This window comes from Dipteris shenzhenensis, chromosome 2 (assembly GCF_047967505.1).
Source record: "Dipteris shenzhenensis isolate YYH24624 ecotype China chromosome 2, Dip_SZ_1.0, whole genome shotgun sequence".
NCBI classification, from domain to species: domain Eukaryota; kingdom Viridiplantae; phylum Streptophyta; class Polypodiopsida; order Gleicheniales; family Dipteridaceae; genus Dipteris; species Dipteris shenzhenensis.
In genome coordinates this window covers 29,901,390-29,923,074 of record NC_141597.1, presented here as the reverse complement: position 1 = coordinate 29,923,074, position 21,685 = coordinate 29,901,390, and the positions used below count along the sequence as shown (strand labels likewise).

General features: G+C 44.2%; 1 protein-coding gene across 1 annotated transcript in view; it reads right to left on the bottom strand.

The window, feature by feature from the left end:
- Positions 1–21,685, bottom strand: part of LOC147904600 (uncharacterized) — an 86,101-nt gene that overhangs the window by 20,013 nt on the left and 44,403 nt on the right. Inside the window, exon 8 of the mRNA XM_087391846.1 lies at positions 7,760–8,030. Within this exon, the coding sequence (XP_087247972.1) occupies positions 7,760–8,030 (271 nt within the window). The remainder of the gene's footprint in view (positions 1–7,759; positions 8,031–21,685) is intronic.

Here is a 21,685-nt window from a genome sequence, read left to right as displayed (position 1 = left end):
ATCCCAAGAGCTTTTGGCTCTTGGGTGGTGTTATAAGCTAGCTAGCAAGTAAATTGGGTAACTCAATCTATCATTTGGCTATGCCAAAATAATATCAATAGCATACTCTAATGCATCCACATGAACATGAAAAATTACATTCCACTTGGGTTGCCTTGAAATTGGTGTCTCAGTTGCTCATTGTTTAAGAGCATGGAAAGCTACTAACAACTCATTCCACTGGAATTCGATGTCTTTCTTGGTGAGCTCATAAAGAGGCACGGCAATCTTGGAAATGTCTTTTACAAACCTCCTATAGAGGCTATTGAATGTAACAAATGATTTGAGTTGTGTCAGATTCTCAAGTTCAGCATCTCCTTGATTGCTCGATTCATGCTTGGCATAGTTCTAATACCTTCCTTGGAGCTAACATGACCAAGCAATAAAGCAATTTTAACACACTGAAAACACACTTGGATGGATTCAAAGATATTTTGCCTATCTACACTTGGCAAATACTTTCTCAAGGCAAACAAGGTATATGGAGATTGCCGACTAAACACAAAAATCATACAAATAAATAGCAATGGATTCGGTATAATACTCCCTTGTCTCAACCATGAATCTTTGAAATATTAATGGTAGGCGCATTTTGTAGATGAAATGGCATAGCTTTGTAAGCATACATAGCCCACTCATTTTGAATGCAATCTTTTGCTAGTCCTCAGATGCTAGTAAATTTTAATTGTGTCCCTTGTACCCAACATTGAACCAATACATCTCATGACATGCATCTTGGTCTAGGATGCCATTAGTGAAAGGAATGAAAAATGGATCTAGCACCATTTGGGCATTGAGCTTTCGATAGTAAACACATACTTGGAGCTTTCCATTCTTCTTGAGCACCACCATGATTGGAAATAGCCAATCGCTCTGACTGATTGGATAGATGAGCTTGCTCAGACTAACTAGTTGAGCTAAGCCTTGCCCTACTTGGCATAATTTGGATTCATTTGGTATCTTTGTTGGCAATCGTGTTTGGCATCATGTACCAAAGGAACTTGGTGTTGGCATATCTTTGATGAAACACCTTGGAAATTAGTGTATCTCCAAGCAGATACATCTTTGTATTGCAAAAAGAGCTTTTTCACAATAATATTACTATGGAGATGATCATCAACAACATTTATGCTACCAAGACTGTATGTGGTTCCTCTATGGTTCCTAGATTCAGTTCTTGGGTTAGTTCTAGAACCAAGCTCTCACCTAGCCCCATAGTCTACTGATTTATGCGATGCTTCAACGAGTAAGTCCAAACCCGAAACAAATGGCCCGAGCTCTAAATTGATCCAAGCATGGGAAACATTCTGCAACATGGTGAGCTTGACAATGGATGAGCTATTGCAATACTGTCACCAATTCCTCATTCCGTAACTCAAACCTGAGCAGAAGCCTGCACCAATGGTGGATTCTCTAATTACAATTCCAGTCATTGATACCCCCTTGGTGGATGAGTCAGTACCAGTCATTATTGCAAAAATCAAGAAGCAACAAAAACCAAGTGCCATTGTGGATGGTGTTTTAGAAGTGAATATATTATTAGACACTGTGGTGAAAGCCTTCTCCACTTTGAGTGCGTATGGAAGATCAGAGATCGGTGGAACCCAAGGGCATGCTCTTTCACGTGGTCATTACAATTGGGAGAATACATTAAAGCTTAAAAATTCAAAGCCTTCTCCATTTTGAGTGCGTATGGCAGATCAGAGATCGGTGGAACCCAAGGGCATGCTCTTTCACGTGGTCATTACAATTGGGAGAATACATTATACTATAAGTCTGATTGTCATTGCTATTGAAATAAATGCCGATCAATTGTTGTTACGAAGGCCATGGTTAAAAAGTGCAAAAGTATTGGATGATTGGCGATAAAAAATGGTGACAATCAAAATCAGGGAAACTGAAGTGAAAATCCCAACCAATCTAAGCAAGGTATGAAATAGTTGTTGACCCAAGGATTTGGAGATCGATGTCCAATTTTCACAAGATGTTGATTCTTGTTTAATGGAAATGTACATTTTGACTATTGGAAGAATAGATCTCTTCTAGGTAGCTATTGTTGAAATCAAACAAAAGGTTAAAGAAAAGAAGATCAAGGAGAAGAAGAATTTGCACAATTGTAGGGGCCTTGCCCTTCAATTCCTTTGCGACCTTAGATGCCACCTACTTCTGCTATTTCCGATTGATGTCCTTGGCTATGCATGGTCCCTTCTCGAAAATGATCGTTGGCCCATGAGATCGAGTGACTGCATTACCATCAGCTAAGTCTATAATCTCTGTGAGGATTGCTTGGCAAATAGGTTCAATCTCTCCCCTTTCAGTGTTACTTTTGAGTAGATTGATGTGTTCCAACCATAACTTACATTTTGTATTAGTGTGACCGTCCTCTTCACAGAAGAAGCATTGAATTCTAAGTGGACATTGGCATTGGCCCTTGTCACCTTTACATTTTCCTCTCCCTAAACCTTGCTCGACCCTTGGAGGATGATCATCCTTGGGCTTGGTTTCTTGTGCCACCTAGCAGTGCATTTCTTAGCATGTCTAACACACTGTCTGGTCATGTCCAAACCTTGAACACGCATCACAATACTTGGTTCTGCATTCATCCTCAATGTGTCTATGTCGGGAACATTCATTGCACCATTTCTCATTGGTTCCTCGGATACACAAAGCGTGCAAAGATTTCTTAAGGTTATCTCTTTTTTATCAGGTATCATCTTCCTCGCCTTTCTTCCTTTGCTTTGGGCTTGGCTACACCACTTTTCTCCAAAATAATAGCTCAATTCAGGAGTTCCTCGTATGTCTTCATCGGATTAACAATCTTAGAGTAGCGCAAGTCCATATGCATTCATCATGTGATCAACCAAGTATGTATAGATTTATCATTGGGTGGTGTGCTTAGTTGATTAGTGAGGGCCCACATCCGTAGCATGAAATCTCGAATAGACAACTTGGTGCAAACATCTTCCTCATTGATTTCCTACTTGAATATTTGAGAACTGCCTTGGACGTGTGCTGTTAATTTGTAAAATAACCAACCAAAAATGGGTTGAACCACCTTTGACCAAGGTACATGGGTATACTTCATGTACTCTTCCTTGGTTGTTGCTCAATCAGTATGACAAACCCACAAGAAGAATTGCAAATGACTGTAGAATCTTCTTCGTCATTCTCTTTGAAATCCTAGAATTCCACCTTGATGACCTATGTGGATTTTGGATTGGTGATGATTGCCTCAGGGCTCCTTAGTCTCAACCGTTCCATCTCGACGTGATGTGGTCTCTGAACTCTAGCTCGAGTGTCTCAGTAGCCATTAAGCCGATGTTCTGAGCACCTCCTTGCCCCATATCAGCAACCATCACTGTGGACATGCCTAGGTGTTGGGCTTCGTCTCCTTACTTCTAGTCTACCACCATATCTTTGAGTAGATGCTCGTGGGACTCGGGGTCACTAGTTTTTGTTCAAACATGTCTTTCTCTATTAGATACTCGTCTCGTCTTTCCTCAAGTCGGTTGCATCTTTCATTGTCAGACGCTTGCTTGGACTTGGTATATCTTGGATATTGGCGTATATAACGTTCATACTCAAAACCTTGTCGTGACTCAAGGCTCGAAGCCTAGTGAGAACCGGGGTAGCCATGCTCATGGCTTGGATCCTACATTGCCTCTCTTGCTCCTACTACAATTCTTTGTTGTCATTGTTTTGGGACTTGCCAACCATAGTCCGGGCTTGCTCATGGCTCACCTTCTTTCATATGAAATGTTCTTGCCAGTTTGAGGCACGCCTCACCTTCCACCATGTGACGTCTTCAATTCAAGGCACGTCTGGCCCCTCTGGACTTGATGGGCGCTCAAAGTTATCAATGGCTGCAATCGTGGATTCTTAGAAGGACTCTAAATCTTGGCTCTCAGTGGATGAATGCTCAAAGTCTTCATGCCATCGGCTTGAGGGCCCTTCCATAGCTAGCTCCTCGCAATGTCAACTCAAGAATTGCTCCAATCTTGATCTGGAGGTAGTCGTTAGATGCCCTCTCTCCAAATGTGTGGCCAGGTCTTCTTAACCTTATGCTCTTCACCGCTACTAGGGGCTATCTACTACTCCCATTCTCTATCGCCAATCATCCATCCCTGGCCGCAAACTTATTCCAGGTCCCAAACTAGTCGTATTCTTCCAAATCCTTTCGCCTCAGCGCAGGTGTTCCTCTTGCATGGATGCATAGTATTGGCATCTTTTTGAGCGTGTGCTAGACATTTGTTAAATCTTGAAGCACTCCATAAATTAGCTAGCTACAATCCTCCATCTAGATGCCTATTGTCACGTAGATTTTAAAAAGTTGCAAGTCGTCTTTATTAGGAGTAACGTGATATCAAAGCCACAATGCAAGAAGAGGAACGTGTAAAATACACAATATAGAAAGCGCATAGAATGGAAGAGACAAAGAGACACCAATATACGTGGTTCACCCACTGTCGGCAAAGAAGGTACAAGACACAAGCAGTATATCCACTACTTTCTTGCTATGTGAGCCACACCCTTATCTTACATTTTTGACCACACAACTCATAAGCAACTCATGGACCAATTTTCATGTATTTTTTACTTCGACGGTGCTTCCCCTGAACCCCCGCCAAGGGGGGCCTAATGCATGTCATCGGGCCCCTTGAAACCCCCCAATGATGTCCCAGGGGAGTGTTGCCGCCCCCCCCCCCCCCCCTCATGGAATGGGTATAAGAAGACCTGGGTCCAAAGCACGAAAAAAAACAAACAATCTCTTTTAAAAAAATCAGGCTCCATATACAACAGTCTTTTGGACTGTAGTAATATGCTAAACCAACCAATTGTTGTAGCTTTTTGCTTGTCATCATGAACTACTAGTATGTGTGACTATGCACTTGTACCTACTACAGACTGCTATTGGTCAATCCACTCGTTCTTGTAGCACTTTCCCCAGCAGGATCATCACATGTTGATGGTCTTTTCCTCTCACCCCTCAATTAACCGTGCACCTAGTGCTTGATGTGCACTGTGCTCGATGCCTGTCAAAGTCCTTGGTTCGTGAAGATGTTATTTCTTGCACTCCGAGGATTGTTGGACATATAACGTCCTAATCAATGCTTGGATGCAGAGAAGCAAGCCTAAAATTGGGTTGCACAAGTGTGGGCAAAACCGTATGGAGACAAGTGATTGAGCAATGAAGAAACGAAGGCAAGCAATACATGAAACATCCAACCACTTATATTACTATAAAGCAAAGGGCTTGACGCCCATTGCAAACGGCCATTTGTAAAAAGGTGCTCATGGAACAAAGTATTGGCACAACAGCCTCACACACACCCGCCTTGGCTCAAGGCACAAACCTATCTCTATCTTAAGCAACACTTGCTTAACAATGTCTAAGACTCTACTCTGAGCCATTCTACATTGGGTTCTACACTTAAATTAAACTCAAGCTTATCTAGACTTGACGTTCCTGTTAACTACCTTCCAAAATCTATTCGAGATATGAGAATCATCTTCACCAATTTGCCTAACTTCTGTTAACTACCTTCCAAAATATATTCAAGAAGTTCTAAGAATCATCTTCACCAATTGGCCTACCTATGTACTTTCTTCTATACGCTCGGAGATAGACGCTTGATTGGTGATACTAAGAATGTACTATTTCTAAAGAGGAATGAATCCTATTTAGCAAGTGAAATTGATTTAGTAAGTCTATGAAATGAAGGAAAAATACATATGAATTTGTGGTTAGATGGGAAGATATATCCAGTAGATGCTTGTTCTGAACATGCTTCACAATTCCATGGATTTACCAGAGTTATAAAGGTTTCTGTAAGGGTGAGAATGGATTTTAGGGATATTATCAAAGGCTAAATGCCCATGTAGCAAGTAGCCTTAATCTATCTATCCTTCACGCAAAACACCAAAGGATTGCAATGTTAGAGGCTTGAAATCAATATCTGGTATCATCTATGCAAGCTATAAGTCTTGAGATGGTTGAGAAAGAAACATGGAATACTAGCATAGAGAAGGAAAATCATGAGTTCTAGGTAAAAATTTGAACATTACATGCTCAATTAGGAGAGAGCAATCTAAATCCAGTTCACTTACACATACAAAATACATCTCTAAATGATCAGATCAAAAAATTGTGAAAATCATTTATACTCATGAAAGATACTATGATGGGTCCAAGACTTCATAAGAGGAAATTGCATCCAATGGATGAAATATCCAAGAAAAGTGATTACTAGAAGCATCAAGTAAGAGCTTGTAGGATTGTTCTAGGACCAATGTCTATCCATGATGAACACTCTAATACTATGAGTTTAGTGTTTATGATAAAACGTTAAAATCTACTATAAAACATCCCAAATTCAAAAGTATAAAATCAAAGATAACATATGATTCAATGAACAAAGTTGTGGAACAATTCAATGCAACTAATGCACAAGGAGTCTGTGATACTGCAAGCATAAGTATAAGGGCATATCAGATCATTTTTAAGATCTTAAAACAAGCATGCTTTTTTGTGGGAGCAAAAGTTAAGGCCTTGTTTTCAAACTAACCAATGTCGAGAAGGATCGGCATGCTCTCAATTTGTGGATACTTGATTTAGTCAACGAGCCCAGTATGTACGTAGTACAATAACTGTGAGAAATAAGGTTGGAGAGTGTAAAGAACTAGAACTCACAAGCATTAACTTTGTGATGGATGTTTGAAGATTTGTGCAAGCCATAGTCAAGTTTTATGATTTTCCTATGGGGGCAGAATGCAATGGTCAACTAAAGATTGTCCTAAAACTTAACAAAAGTGAGGTGGTCAAAGGTCAAATTTTTGAAAGATTTAAGTTGACATTAATGAATAGCATAATGAACCTTGGACTTGACCTTGCTACCGCAAGGCAATTCAACATGCAATCAAGAACAATAGATTTTTTGTGGCTAGCTACATTTGAATTTGCATTACGTAATGAAAAAAAACTTAGAATATTTTGAAATAAAATGTGAGTTGGTTTTGTAGATGCCAAAAGGTTCACATTCAATTTTGAATTGGTTCTTTGACCAACCTAATATCCCAATTATGATGATATATTAATGTAGTAAATACAAGCCATCATTGTCCATTGTTCATGCAAAAGAGAGTATCACAAGGGATAGGTAGAGACAAGAAAATACAATGGGCTTGTAAACTTATAGAGATCAATTAAACTAAGACACCAAATAGTGATATTCTGGGAAAAAATCTATCTTGGAGTTTAGCTCTCGAAATTCCTAGAGTACGCATTTATGCCCTTCATACTATTGTGTGAATAATTGAAATGATGGTACACTTATACATCATTGATGCATGGAACTTGAAGCCCTAAGAAGAGAGAGGATGATAGCTAGAATTGAAAAGGTTCCTTAAGATATGGGACTATAAACTGGCCGAGTCAAGCTACAAACTACAAAAGAAAAGGTTCAATGAAGGTATTGTGGAGAGCTTCATCAATGCTATGAATGACTTTTGCATCCATATGGAGATCGCTCAGGGAAGAATCATTTCACTGCTCTTCACAAAAGATGAGTAGGTCTTGTATATTGGTAAAATGCACCGGAACTCATCCTCAAGATTTCTAATGATAAGAATGATGCCATGACATTTGTCTATTTGAAAGGAGTTACTTCTTGAGTTTTATTCTTAACTGGGATCTCTATTTCTTTTTGAAAGGATGGCTTACCGATGACACCTTGAGTTCTACTTCTTATATGCCCACCCATTGGTTTTAAAGAGCATGTTTGTACTTTTGCTTTTCTATTTTGCTTCTTTGTTGTGGGTTTTATAACGAGCATCTCTTCAGTGGCACTAGAAAATAGTAGTATTTGATTGCGAGCCTCAATGAGACTTTGTTCCAATTCATTGCATATCCTCCATAGAGAAGCAGCAGATTGTAATTTGTTATTTAAAAGTCTTCCATTAGACTCATCAATGTGGTTGTGCAAATCTCCAATCTTCTGTGACAAGTATTAAGAGATGTAAATTACAAGGTAAACATTGAATCCAAAATACCATGTGTTTAATGAAAGCCACATAGATGACTGATGAAGTCTTTAAGATCTATATCATGGACGTCAGAATATTCAACAATACACCCAAAGCACTATATATGCAAAACAATCAACATAAATGTGCTAACATACTATATTTAGGCACTGCATTCAAACCTCTATATTCCATTTGATGTTAATAACTCCTAAAGTTTGTCCATCTGTTGATACCCAAAAAATTATATCTTTACTGTCTTTCAATTGATGATACAAATAAGAAGCAAACAAGTCTAACAAAGACTATTTGCCATTAGTGCAACTCTCCCCCCTTCTTTTAACAAAAGTGCCATCCTTTAAAAAATGTGAAAACAATACCAAAAGTAACACTTAAAGCACATATACATTATGCAAAGCATGAGAAATTATTGATGGAGTATCACTCAAAAAATCTAACCATATGAACATCTGGAAAGAAACTACATTAGGCCAATAAAAGAGAAGAAATCGCCTCTTCCGTCTCTGAGAAAAGTGTCCTCTTGGACAATGTTGATCTCAAAGTCCCTTGCATACTAGACTAATGTCCATGACGTGTGTATAATATATGTCTAGGTGTTGGTCATGGTATGAGCTTGGTTGACCTCTATAGCCTTTAGACATCTAACCTACAGACGTGCCAGGCAATGATGCCAGAAATACTCTCCCAATTTGTGTCCAACGATGTGGGTGGAGGTCTATACTGAGAAGTAGGAGTAGTGTCAAGTCAGTAGAACTCTACAAGAGGATGTCAAATCATTACACTCATAGAAAACTTAAGGCTCTCTCAAAGAGAGGTAACTTAGTGAGCCCCAAGTAATGAAGTGAGAGGAACATAACCTATTAATAAGTCTTGCAATCCTAGCCCAAATAATATTTGCATGTTTGGATGCTGAATAGAATCATCAATAGTCAAGCATTGAGGGCAACAAGTTCAGCTTCAAAAGTGTTCCTTGATTGATTCACTACAATCCCTACATGAATGAATGGCTAGAAGAAAATCGTGATGTTCCTATTCTTGATGGATTTCTAAAGGGCATCCCTCCTAAAATGTTGCCATAATAAGGAGGCAAGCTTCTACCAAGGTATAAATTGACAAGATAAGATAGTATTTCCTGAACCTAGTGGATGTGCTAATTAAAGTGATTGGCAAGGTGAGAAGGCCTAGTATCATTTTTACTCCTACATTAGGGTACAATGTGATAAGATTACTTCCAATTTTACGAGATTTTCTAGACACTGTTAAACAGAAATAGAAGTTCCAGGCTTAATTTTTGGAAGTCACCAAGGCCAGATAATGTTCGATAGAGCAACAAAACACAAAGACTAGCAATGTTCTTTATGGACTCTTTCTAGGTAAAGGGAAGAGAAGATGAGAAGAGACAAAGGAGCAGGAGGAAGAGTTTGTGCTACCCGAGCAAAAGACGTATGGAAATTTGCATGGAGGACAAGGCCAACAACTCTTTTTGGGTGATCAAGTGGCAACATGCGCTTCTCTAAATTGCCATTTTACTAATATAAACTCCTTTGTTACACCTATTCCTTTCCCCCTTTAGATTCAGTGTTTGATATTTGTAAGTTAGGAGAGAAGCACGCACAAAGGAAGGTTAGGAAACCAAGACAAAAGCATGAACAAGGGAGGACTGGTAACGGAACCGAGTTTGGAGATACCCATTGTTGACCCAATTCCACTCTAAATGACCAAACTTGATATGGTCCAAGGACCAACACTAGTTCTAGTCCATGTTTTGAAGACAGGATTCTTATGAATCCACATACAAGTGCAATACATGAACAATGAAGAGAACCAAGAGCAGCTTAGTGCAAAGTAACAATGGCACATGGGTGTCAATCCACATGGAGCAGTTACAATAGTGTTATGGGAGTCAATGAGGAAACCAAAGCACCACCTAAAGATGGTGCAATCTTCTTGCGCAAAACATGAGAGTCGAGAGGGTATCAAGGAGGGAGCGAGTGGATAATTTCACGGAGAAGATAAGACTTCAAAAGGCTAAGGACCTCTACCAATGGATGGAGAGAAGAATCATGGCTTCCAATGGAAAAGGCACCAGGTTACCGAGAGAAGGTGAAGTGGAGTTGGTGAAGATAGAACAGAAACAGGGTGCAGAAATTATCGTATGGGGAGAGAAAGAAGAGTGTGAGAGGAGGCTACAAGCTTGCCAGAAATTATTGTATGGGGAGAGAAAGGAGAGTGAGAGAGGAGGCTACAAGCTTGCCAGTTATATTGGGGTTCTTGGTGAGTAATCTATGTATGCATGTATGTATGTATGTGTATGCCAGATCAGAGAGCGGAAGGAGGCAGTGACACATGAGAATGTTATTGATCGAGCTCAGCAACATGTCACTGATTTTTACGCTTTCGGGTCTGCCCCCGGACATGGTGGAATGAAGGAGGAGGGCATACATGATATAAGAAGCATGTGGGTCAGTGGGATGAGATGATGGCGAGCAGAGATGCAGCCAGAGATGCAGAGACAGCAGACCAGATGGAGGTTCAGCCTATCACGACTCTACTTGGAGGGGACGCTCGACCAAAGGTGTCGCTCTGGCCCATTGGCTGATACAGAGATCCACAGAGACTGTACCTCCTGCCACAGAGAGAGACGACCCGATAGACACAGATACAAGACGTTTTCGCAGCCCATAGGAGAGCCACCATGACACCTAGCTATGTATTTTGATTTTGACTCTGAGATTGAATACTGGTTTTATTTATTGAGGTTTAAGTTTTTTAGTATAGCATAATACTCAGCAAAGGGCCTTAGCGAGCCCTCTACTTCAGCTCGGAATGGCTTGTATGAGTTACTCTATGATTGTACTTTGTCTCATAGGCCTGCAAGGCCTCCCGACGATGGTACTCTCTCTCTCTCTCTCTCTCTTTCTCTCTCTCTCTCCTAGGCTCATGAGACATACTATGACACACGGCCCCAAACATTAGGAGATCACAAAATTATTCTTTGAAGTGATCGAAAGAGTCTGCAATCTAGACCCCGACTCGTCTGGGGACATTTCTAATAAGTGGACTCTCCATCGTTGTGAGGGATGCCCTCTTAGTGCATTGCTATATGCAATATCCATTCATCCGATGCTTCAATATAAAGATCATATTGTGCCTACTAATGTATCCTAAGAATACTGAGAAGGATCTTTTGCAACTCATGCCTGATTTATCATTGTATGGATTGGCTACTCGCCTACGGGTGATTTTTAAAATCCAAGCTTCTGCCTTTGCATGCTAAAGACTGGCATCATCTTTTGTGGCTCGAGAAATTGTTTTGCCCAGTCAACTTGTTCGTCATCTTGGTTACCCCTTGAGGTGGCTGCTGGTCACTCGCCACCAACGAACGGATTGGGTGCTCGAAAGTTTAAAAAGAAGTTGGAATATTGGAAGTTAGCTACTTGGCCACTGCATGTTTGACTCCGTATAGCACAACCGATTTTGGTTGCCTACATACAGTTCCTTTTACCTTTGATGATGTTTGGCAAGAAGGATATTGCATGTTTCTTATGAAGACCTTCTAGAGGTCGAAGCACAGCCGTAAGAGCATTGGGTTACTCTCAATCAAGCACCTCTATTCGCCAAAGCTGCATGGTAGTCTAAATATCTTGAATATTCATATACATATCTTGGTAGCAGAACGAAAAATGATGCTGGAATTTATGCAAGGTGACCAGCCTTGGGCTGCTATGATGCGTCACTTGCTTTCATATTTGACTACTCATGCATTTGGCCGCTCGCAGCCCACTCAATGAGATCTTCTACTGGGGTATGCTGATGGCAGAGTTGAGGGATGCCCTGCCCCTTTGTCTCCCTAATGCTTTTTGATTGGAAAGAAATACTCACTTAAGTGTAACTCTCTTGATGGGAATCCCTTGCGTGATGAGAGTTTGCATTGGTCAAAGATGTTTAATCGTTCATTGGCCTTGCAGGAACCCAGACGCTATTACTTTACTTCGTCCAAAGAGATTCAATTTGAAAGATGTGCTTCATGCTGATGGTACTCTATTATCTTTTCCTTCAACAATCAGACAGTATGGTTTGGGGCTGCATTATCGACCCTTTCGCATTATCTTTCTCAAATGCTTCAATGTTTCCTACCGGTGCCAAAGATAGAGCTCACTTACTGCCTTATGGATTGGGCTCTATACTGCTAGGGTTCAAGCACTCGTCCATTACTATTGGCTGATGTCATCGTCGACAGTTTGTATAAGGTTTTGATGCCTCCACCTTGGATTTCAGATCGAGCAAATTGAATTTGGTCTATGAATCGTAATGCAAAGTGGTGGCAGAAAAGATTGCGGCAGCTTTGGAGCTGCAAACTTCCTCTTGGTCAATAGTTTTTTTTGTGGCGGGCAATGCTCTGAGTCATTCCATTTGGCCAACTCTTGGCACGTAGACATATTACTCCTAGTGCTTGTCACAGATGTCTGGCTCCCAGGGATCCTTGCCTCACCTTTTTTGGCATTGCCCTAAGACTCGTGGACTTTTTACTTCTTCTACAGTAGCGTCTCTAGGCTCAGCTTCATATTGCTTGCTTTCGCAACCATTTTTGGCTATTTTGGATCTACACATGGAGGCAAGCGTTTCATCTTTTTTTCACTTGGGTTCGTTATTGGGGACTTGGGACTCTGTGGAAAACCAGAAATCATAGAGTCTTTGGTGACCCAATTTTTCCAAGTTTCACCTCTTTCGAATGTCACTAAGGCAATCATTCTATGATTGTTTGTGTGTTTGTTCAGATAGATTCTCTTGCTTACTTGTCCTACAATGACATTTTCCAATGTTGTGATTGCATGTTCCCTATCTAGGGACAGCTTGTAGGACTATAAAGTTACATGGATTCCACCCACATAGGGAGAGAGAGAAAGAAAGAAAGAAAGAAAGAAATTTTATTAAAGGTCCCACGGAAGGCCATACATGGCCTATGGGACACAAAATCATCCGAAAGGAAAATACATCATCAACGATGCGCCAACTAGGTGGCCTCATCGTAATACAGCTAAGATGCCAAAAATGGCTACAAAAATCCTAGATACAAAATGAAATGAAATAGAGTACCAAAAATGCCTTGATACAAAATGTAAAATATGAAACATGAGGAACATCGTCTTCCCTAAGGGGTCTGTGATCCAAAGAAATGATGGAAGTCATGGCCATCGACCATGCCTCCTGCCATGAGTGTGAAGATCTGGGCAAGTGTCAAGTGGGCTGCTGGCGGTGCCAAGTCTCCATGGAGCAATCTCCTCCGAAAATCTGCCATCATCCTCCGTCGTCTAGAAATAAAGCGACGGGTACGGCCTCTGTGTAAGATCATCCTGCAGTGCTGCCGGATCATGTCGTATGTACATCCTCGGGGTGGAACCATCGGTGCTCTCTGGCAAGATGGGCTATCTCTGTGCTCATGGTCCTGCGCCTCGTCCTGCTCCTCATGAATAACCAGGTCTCTGGCAGGGATGCGACGGTGCTCTCTGAGGAATCTCTCTCTGTATCTGGTGATCTCCCTGATGAACAACGCTAAGCAATACTGATCCTCATACTCCATAATCCGAGAGAGAGGTCCAAATCCGTGCCCAAATAAACAGTGAAATCTGCCACGAATCTCATAATATAAAGGGCATCTGCAAACAAAGTGCTCCTCAGTCTCCACCTCCCCCATAGTGCAACAAGGGCATATCCTAGTCTCTCGCCTGGGTCTATGTCCGGTAGCTGTACGACGCATCCTGCCGGCCTCAACGTCGTCTAATCTGTGGGAAGATACCCTGAGCTGGCCCAAGGCAATCCTGAGTGAGTGCGACATATGAACGCCGATATATCCTGGGGATATGATGAAGCCATCCTCTGAAATCCTGAGAAAATGGTCACGATATGTGGCCATCTTCGTAGGAAGCTTCGTGGGATGAACCCAAGTGCGAAACGTGTGTAGCTGCAACAAATCTGCCCTGATAACCTGACTGAGCTCATGTCGAGTGAGAGGGAGGCGAGGGGCATCTATGCTGTATCGAAATGGTGGCAACCTATCCATATCCAAGCCCAACGAGGTGAGCCATGTGGAGAGTGTGTGGTACCAACAAAAAGTATGACCTCTCTCCGCTAAAATCTGCGAGGATGTCAGTGCTAGCCACGGTAATCGTGCTCTGCCTGCTGCTGAGTCTCCGAGCGCCCTGATCCTATGCAAGTATGTAACTGACTGAAATGCTGCATCTAGCGCTAGGGGTGTAGCTCCGAACTCTGCGAGCATAATCTGATGCGGTACCGTGGGCTTCGCTCTGATCAATCTGGAGAACATGATGATCTGTAACCTCTCTACTCGTCTCCAATCTGCAACACTGAGATCTCCTGCCTAAAAGGGGCTAGCATACATGGCTGCAGGTCTCACCAGCGTATCGAAAAGTAAGGACTTCGTGTCGGGATGCTGAAAATGTGACTGTGCACACTGCCTTTCGAGAAGAGCCAAGGCGGCATATCCTCTACTGATCCTATCTCGTGCTGCATGCGTCATGGTGAAGATTGGACCTCTAAATGTGGCACCCAAATATGTATACTCCCTGACTAGCTCCACCTCCTGCCCATCAAATGTGAAAGAGAACTCGCCTCTCCTATAAACCTGGTATGACGTGTTGAAGACCATGACTTTGGTCTTCCCAAGGTTTACAGACAACCCTCTGTCCTGACAAAAGCTGTGGAGTGCATGGAGATGTGCCTGTAAACCCTGCTGGGAGGAAGAAATAAGAACCACGTCATCTGCATAGAGGAGAATCAGTATCGTGGATCCTGCCAATAAAGAACCTGTACCACCCATCGTCTGTATGTACATCTCTAACTCATCGATATAGAGACCAAAGAGTGTCGGAGACAAAGGACACCCCTGCTTCACCCCTATCGTACTGCGTACTTCCCCCGACAGCCCCGCCCGTGTCCTGACTCTACCTGTGACTCTCTCATACAAGGCCATGATCGCCCATTGAATCTCCCCACTGAATCCCAAGTCACAAAGTCGCTGGAAGAGTCTGAAACGCGGCACAGTGTCAAATGCCTTTCTGAAGTCCACGAAGCAACAATAGAGCCACTGCTTACGTGACTTCGCCTCCTCAATCAAAGCCCTGAGTGTGAAGATATGATCTAGAGTCGAGTGCTCTGCACGAAATCCTGCCTGCCCTCTAGCTCTCATACCTGTCGCCTCGGCATGGTCATTTATATGTCCTTCTAGAATGGTCGCATAAATCTTGGCCATGACATGGCCAATCATAATGGTCCTGTAGTTCGACGCCTCCAAAGGATCCCCCGACTTGTGTATGGGTACTATAGTATTTTCTAGCCAACTAGGTGGAAGACCTGTACAAATGGACTCGTTAAAAAGATGGGAGAGGACTGTAGCTAAGGCATCAATCCCATGGATTACATACTCCGCTTGCAATCCATCATGGTCCTTAGCTCTCCCAGTCTTCAAACGATGAACTGCTGCTCGGACACTACTGGATGAGAATAAGGCAGAGGAGGTGGGTCTAGGCACATGGGATAAGTCGATCTGTGGCTGGTCTGGAATATCATATAAAGTGGAAGTATAGGCAAGCCAAACATGCGGGTCTGTAAGAGGAGTTTGAGATTTCAAGCGAAGAAATTTCTTCCAGAATTCCTTGGAATCACAGCTGAAAAGTAAACTTCTCAGCTCCTCCTCATTCCGGGCTAGAAATTGGTGCTTTTTGCGTCGCACCAAACGCTTGTAACTCTTCTTGGTCTCAATGAGGAGGGGAGACTTCTCCTGTGTCTCAAGGCGAAGCTTCCTGCGGAGTTCTTTACACTCCTCATCATACCATCCATTACAAGGCACAAGACCGACTGGTGGAGGACCGGATGTGTGGCAAGTGACGGGGAAGGACTTGTGGGCTGCCGAGATGATGGAGGTATGTACAAGGTCCCACCGATCCTGTGTGGAGGGTAGGGCATCGAGAAGGTGCGGACGAAGAAGACTACTCAGAAGCTGGCTATAAATATCATCGAACTGGTGGTCAAAATGAACCTCATAGTATGGCTGACGCTCATGATGTCTAGAAGGGGGGGCATGAGGAATCTGGGTAAGAATAAAGTGCAGACGTGCATGATCGGCTGAAGGCATAAGAGGGTCGACTGTGAGGTTATGTACAAAAGGGATTAAAGTCGGGGGACCCAAGACGTAATCAATGACGCTCGTACCACCACCCACGAATGGAAAACATGTGGCTGTGGATGAATGCGGCCACTGTCGAAGTCCATTATAAATGACCATGCCATGCGATGAGAGAAGCTCCAATAGGCGATGTCCCTGATCTGTCACCTCTACCCCTCTATCTGAAGATAAGCGTGGAAAACTCTCATCTGGGGCAGCTGGAACTAAGACTGGATCCTCAGCAAAGTCCAAAATCTCTGCCTGTCTGTCTGATGTCCTCGCGTTGAAGTCTCCTAAAAGGATGACCTCTCCGCGGCGTGAGTACTCCAATACATCGGCTGACAAATCCTCAAAAGGTGATTGTCCTGGTCCATCTGAGGCATAACGAGACTGTCTCGGGGGAAAGTAGCATACTGCAATAAACAAGTCTCTCAGGGGGGGTCTCCTGATCCGTACCCAAAGATATCTGGTCCGATGGTCTCTCCTCACGACTGTGAATATCGATCTGAGATGCTCTCTATAAAGAACTGCCACACCGCCAGATCCTCTGACTCCTCCTGATCGTCTAGTGTGTTGTCGAAAGACAGACTCCCAGGCATACCCTGTCACCTGCGGCAAGCCTCTCTCTGGGCTCTCATGGGTCTCTGTAAAGAAGACGATGTCCTGATCAAAAAAGGCCTCTCGTAAGTTGCCAGGCTGAGCTGTGAGGGAACCATTACAGTTCCAAACTGCGAAACTCAAGCTATCTGGCAGGCTACGTGTCCCATAGGCCTCGTGTCGTCAACTGTGGGCTCCAACCGGTCTAGATCGCATAGCTCCTATCAAAAGTCTGCCCTCTCTGATCACGGCCCACTTGCCCTCACGACGGGCAACATCCCTCTGTGCAATGAGACGTCTATGCTCCTCCCACTGAAGAGCTGTAAGGTCCTCATCCATGTGAATCTGTGGATGGTCCCTCAATCTGGATCTCCTCCGTAATACTGCGAGACGGGCCTCAACATCTCTGAATCTGATGATAAGTGGCTGGTGCCGTGCTGGATCCCGGCCCACTCGATATGCAGCTACTATGCCATGATCCTGAACTCCGAGTGTCCCAGATATGAAATCTGTCGCCTGATCCATGGCTGATCTCGTATCTGATCGCTCAACTCCGCGGATGCGGATGTTGAGGGCCTTCTGAGCTCGCCGCTGACTCTCGGCAATAGTCTCAGAGACTGTGGTCTGCTGGGCCTGTGGGGCTCTACACACAACGTCCACCCACTCTGAGGTCTTCTGTACCTCTGTCTGCAGTGTGGCCAGCCTCTCCTCAACTGCTGCACTAGCTGGAGGAGCTACATGCAGCTGCTGGAGGCGATCATCGCATGCCACAACATGCTCCTGAATGCGTGCCTCCAGCTGCACTATGCGCTCAGCATGTGTCCGTAACTGGATGTCCCGATCAATATCTCTGGTATGAAGCTGGCGAATATGGGAGTCCTGATCATATCTATGACTCTCAACTGTCGATAGCTGAGCAGTCAGTGTGTGTATCTGTGCTGTGAGAGACTAAATCGCAGCGCCCTGAAGTCTGCAAGTCTCCATGCACTGCATAACTAAATCTCTCAAGCGCAGATTATCTGCCAGGACTGCTTCCGCTGTGGAGGGTGAAGGGGAGAGGGGGTACAAGGATGAGGGGGTAAGAGGGTAAGAAGGCGAGTAAAGGAGGGGTGCAGAAAATGGAGGTCCTGAAGAGAAAGATCCGGTAGGAGGAAGTAGGGAGTCAGGGACCGAAGAAGAGCCTACACTAGGGGAGGAAGGGGCTGAAAGGGAGGGTAGGTGGGAAGAGGTGGGAAGAAGCTGGGTAGGGACTAGGGGAGGGGAAGAAGAGGAGGGAAGAGGCTGGGTAGGGAATAGGGAAGGGGAGGAAGAGGAAGGAAGAGGATGGGTAGGGACTAGGGGAGGGGAGGAAGGAGGTGAAGCTGAAGGAGGGGGAGGAGAAGGATTGAGTAGAGGAGGTGGGTAGGAAAGGGTTGGGATTGAGGCAAGGAAGGTAACCGGGAGTGATGGGGGAGATGGAAGTAAAGGAGATGGGGTAGGAGCCACAGGACGATTGAGTAAAGGAGGTGGGTAGGAAAGGGTTGGGGTGGAGGCAAGGGAGGTCGTTGGAGGTGGTGGGGAAGGAGATGTTAAGGGTAAAGAAGAACTTGCCTCTTCAGCTCTTGTACTGCTGCCTATATCTTTCTCTACTTTTGCTCCTTGGAAGGCCATGGTGGAGCTCCTTGTTTGTGGCATCTCCTTAGTCCACAATGTCCAGCACTCGGGTTAATACTGCCACTGTCTTCACACATTCCCTGAGCGTCCCTGAGCGTCCATCTGTTTTCTCCTTTTTTTCCTTTTTCTGTGCAAAGGCATGCATTCTTTCAACTCAGCAATTCTGTGATTTTCTCTGATTTTTTTGTGTTGTTTTCCGACAGGTACACTGCCTGGTTACACTAACCAGACTGATTGGTTCTAAGGTGACAGTCTAGTGGACCTGAGCGATGGACGTGAGCTGAGAGAGAGAGAGAGAAAGAAAGAAAGAAAGAAATTTTATTAAAGGTCCACGGAAGGCCATACATGGCCTATGGGACACAAAATCATCCGAAAGGAAAATACAGACGGACCTGAGCGATGGACGTGAGCTGAGAGAGAGAGAGAGAGAGAGCGACAGACGGAGCTGAGCGATGGACGTGAGCTGAGTGAGAGAGAGAGAGAGAGCGAGAGAGAGAGAGAGAGAGAGAGAGAGAGAGAGAGGTGCATTAATGTCCACAGGAGGCCTCACGGGCCTATGGGACAAAATACACCAAAAGGAAAAACTCATACAAGCCTCAAGGGACTGGAGCGAAGGGCGCTCTAGGGCCCTTGTTGAGTACTTTGTTGATCTAAAAAGCTCAAGAGCTCAAGTAAAAATCAAATACAAGCTGCAACAGGCTGAGAGTTGGCACTCAGAAACCGAAGTCCGACACCGTGGTGGCTTGTCTATGAGCAGTGGAAATATCTCAGATCTGCGTCTGTCGGACTATCCCACGCTTGGGGGGGGAGCGTGGTCTCCTCAATCTCTGAACTCGTTGAGCTATGTTCAAAGTGACCCCTTGCGTCTTGGGCGATCTCCCCTTAGGAAAGCTGTGCTAGGCCGGACCTCAATAGAGTGTGCTTTAGTCGCTCTCCATGTCACGAGTGGACTCTGCGTCTCTCTCTCGGCGAAATCGTGTTGGCTCTCTCTAGTGATTCAGGCTGTCCACATATCAGCTAGCTGGAGCTGACTCAAATGCATAGAAATTTGTGACGCATCACTATGTTAGGTCAGCCTCTATATCTTGTGGCATGGTTGCCTCCTGCTGCTCTCTAATATGTCGTAGTAGTGTCTCCCTGTGTTTGCGCATCTCAAGCAAACAGAGACCTAGTCATGGAAGTGGATCAGTTGTGAGACTGGATTGAAGCCGCTCCCCTCCTAGTAGAGACAGTGGTATCATCCTCGGATCTCATAGTCAGCTGAGCAATAACAAAAAAAATGCTCCTCTGTCTCAACCACTCCCAATGTGCATAACATACAGATTTGGTGCTCTCTTGGTATACATGCTGCTCTCCTCGCCTCAATCCTTAGCTGATGAAGGGATGAAGCCCGCATCTGTCCAATGGCGATCCTCAGTGTATGTGAGACTCCTCTGTCCTCGAGATACTAGGGTCTGATGATGAATCCCTCCTTCGATACTCCTAGGAAGTGGTCGCAATAAAACTGGATCTTGGTGGGGAGCTCCCGGCTCCCCCCCCGACCCCCCCCCCCCCCCAAAAAAGTCTAAGATATATGGAGCTAGAGGAGATCTAATGGTATGATACAGTTTATCTCAGAGACTCGTGGGATCGACTCAAGAGGAGGCGCGTCCATGCTGTACTAAAAGGGGGAAAGCATGTCCATTTGAATACCATGCTTGGCCAACCATGTGGATATACGTGCATACCATGTGTCTCTGTCCTACTCTCTACTAGTCTCTACTAGTCGTCTGGATGACTCTAGGGCCAGCCTTGATAGTCACCATCAACGTAAGTCCCAAACTCTGTGGATGATTGTCACTGTCTGAAAGAGAGAGACATAGTTTATTAAGACCGATGGGTCATGAGACTATGAGAAACTTGATACAACAAGATGAAAGGGTGGAGCTACTAAAACGAGCATCATTCCCATCAGTACTACATAGTCATAACATGAGCATCATCATATCACATCAAATCCACTGCCAAGTCTGGTCTAGTACAACAAATCATGATGTATCCAATGACCGGTGGGACTGTGGTGGTATAAGGTTAGAAATAGAATACTCGTGCCTACCTGTGGGTGCAGTCCAGCGTAGCCTCCTGGCGATGGCTCTGCATCTGAGAAGGGTCACGGTAACCCCTACCGGCCATGCCCCAATCTTGAACATGAAAGGGATGTCTCCAAGCATAATTTGTGCGTCTGTCCTCTCTCGAGTGTGTCGTGTTGCTGGCTCTAGATCTCTATCTCACGGACTGCCCATGGATTGGTGACCTGTGTGGTCTAGCTAGAAGAGCTCTGTAATCATACTCTGAGATGAGTCCGCCTCTCTCTAGTGTGTCATGTTACTCGCTCTAGATCTCTACCTCACGGACTGCCCATGGATTGGTGACCTGTGTGGTCTAGCTAGAAGAGCTCTGTAATCATACTCTGAGATGAGTTCACCTATGTTTGATCTTGATAAGAAAGGAAGCAAGAGAACAGTCCGGAGCTATTTCTGAAGAGATAATAGCCGCACCGTGCACCTAAAAATGAAATGCTTCTCTGACTCGATCTCCTGTACATCACATGAGGCACATATGTGCCTCTCCTTGGGTACTCCCTCAGCTCGCCCACTCTCAATGCAGAGTCAATGTGATGAAACCCGAAACTGCCCAATAGAGATCCTCAATGGTGAATCTGAGTATATCATGGAGGATCAATAAGGCCCTCATAAAAAAGCACAACAGTAATCTCTGAAGAAGCTGAGCACTAGGAACTCTCTCGGTGCCCACCAAGCCCTGAATGTGTGTAGCTGTAGAAGTTCCTCTCATTGACCTAGTTGACCTCATGATACCCAAGTGTGGGAGAAATGGTGCATCAATGCTATACAGAGGGTAATATGTCCATGTGGAGCCCCAATCTCCCAAACCACCCGCATGTGTGTGTGTACCAGCATCTTTGATCTCCCTCAGCTGCTAGGATCATAGCACAGGAGAGTGCTAGCTAGGGTAGTCTACATCGCCCTGAAGTGCAATCGTTGTATCCTCTGACACAGTACAGATATGTGAGAACCTAGAATGCCACATCAAGCTGCGGTGGAGACGATCCAAACTCAGCCTAAATGATCTAATGGGAAACTGACGGCTACTATGTATCATCCGTGATAGCAT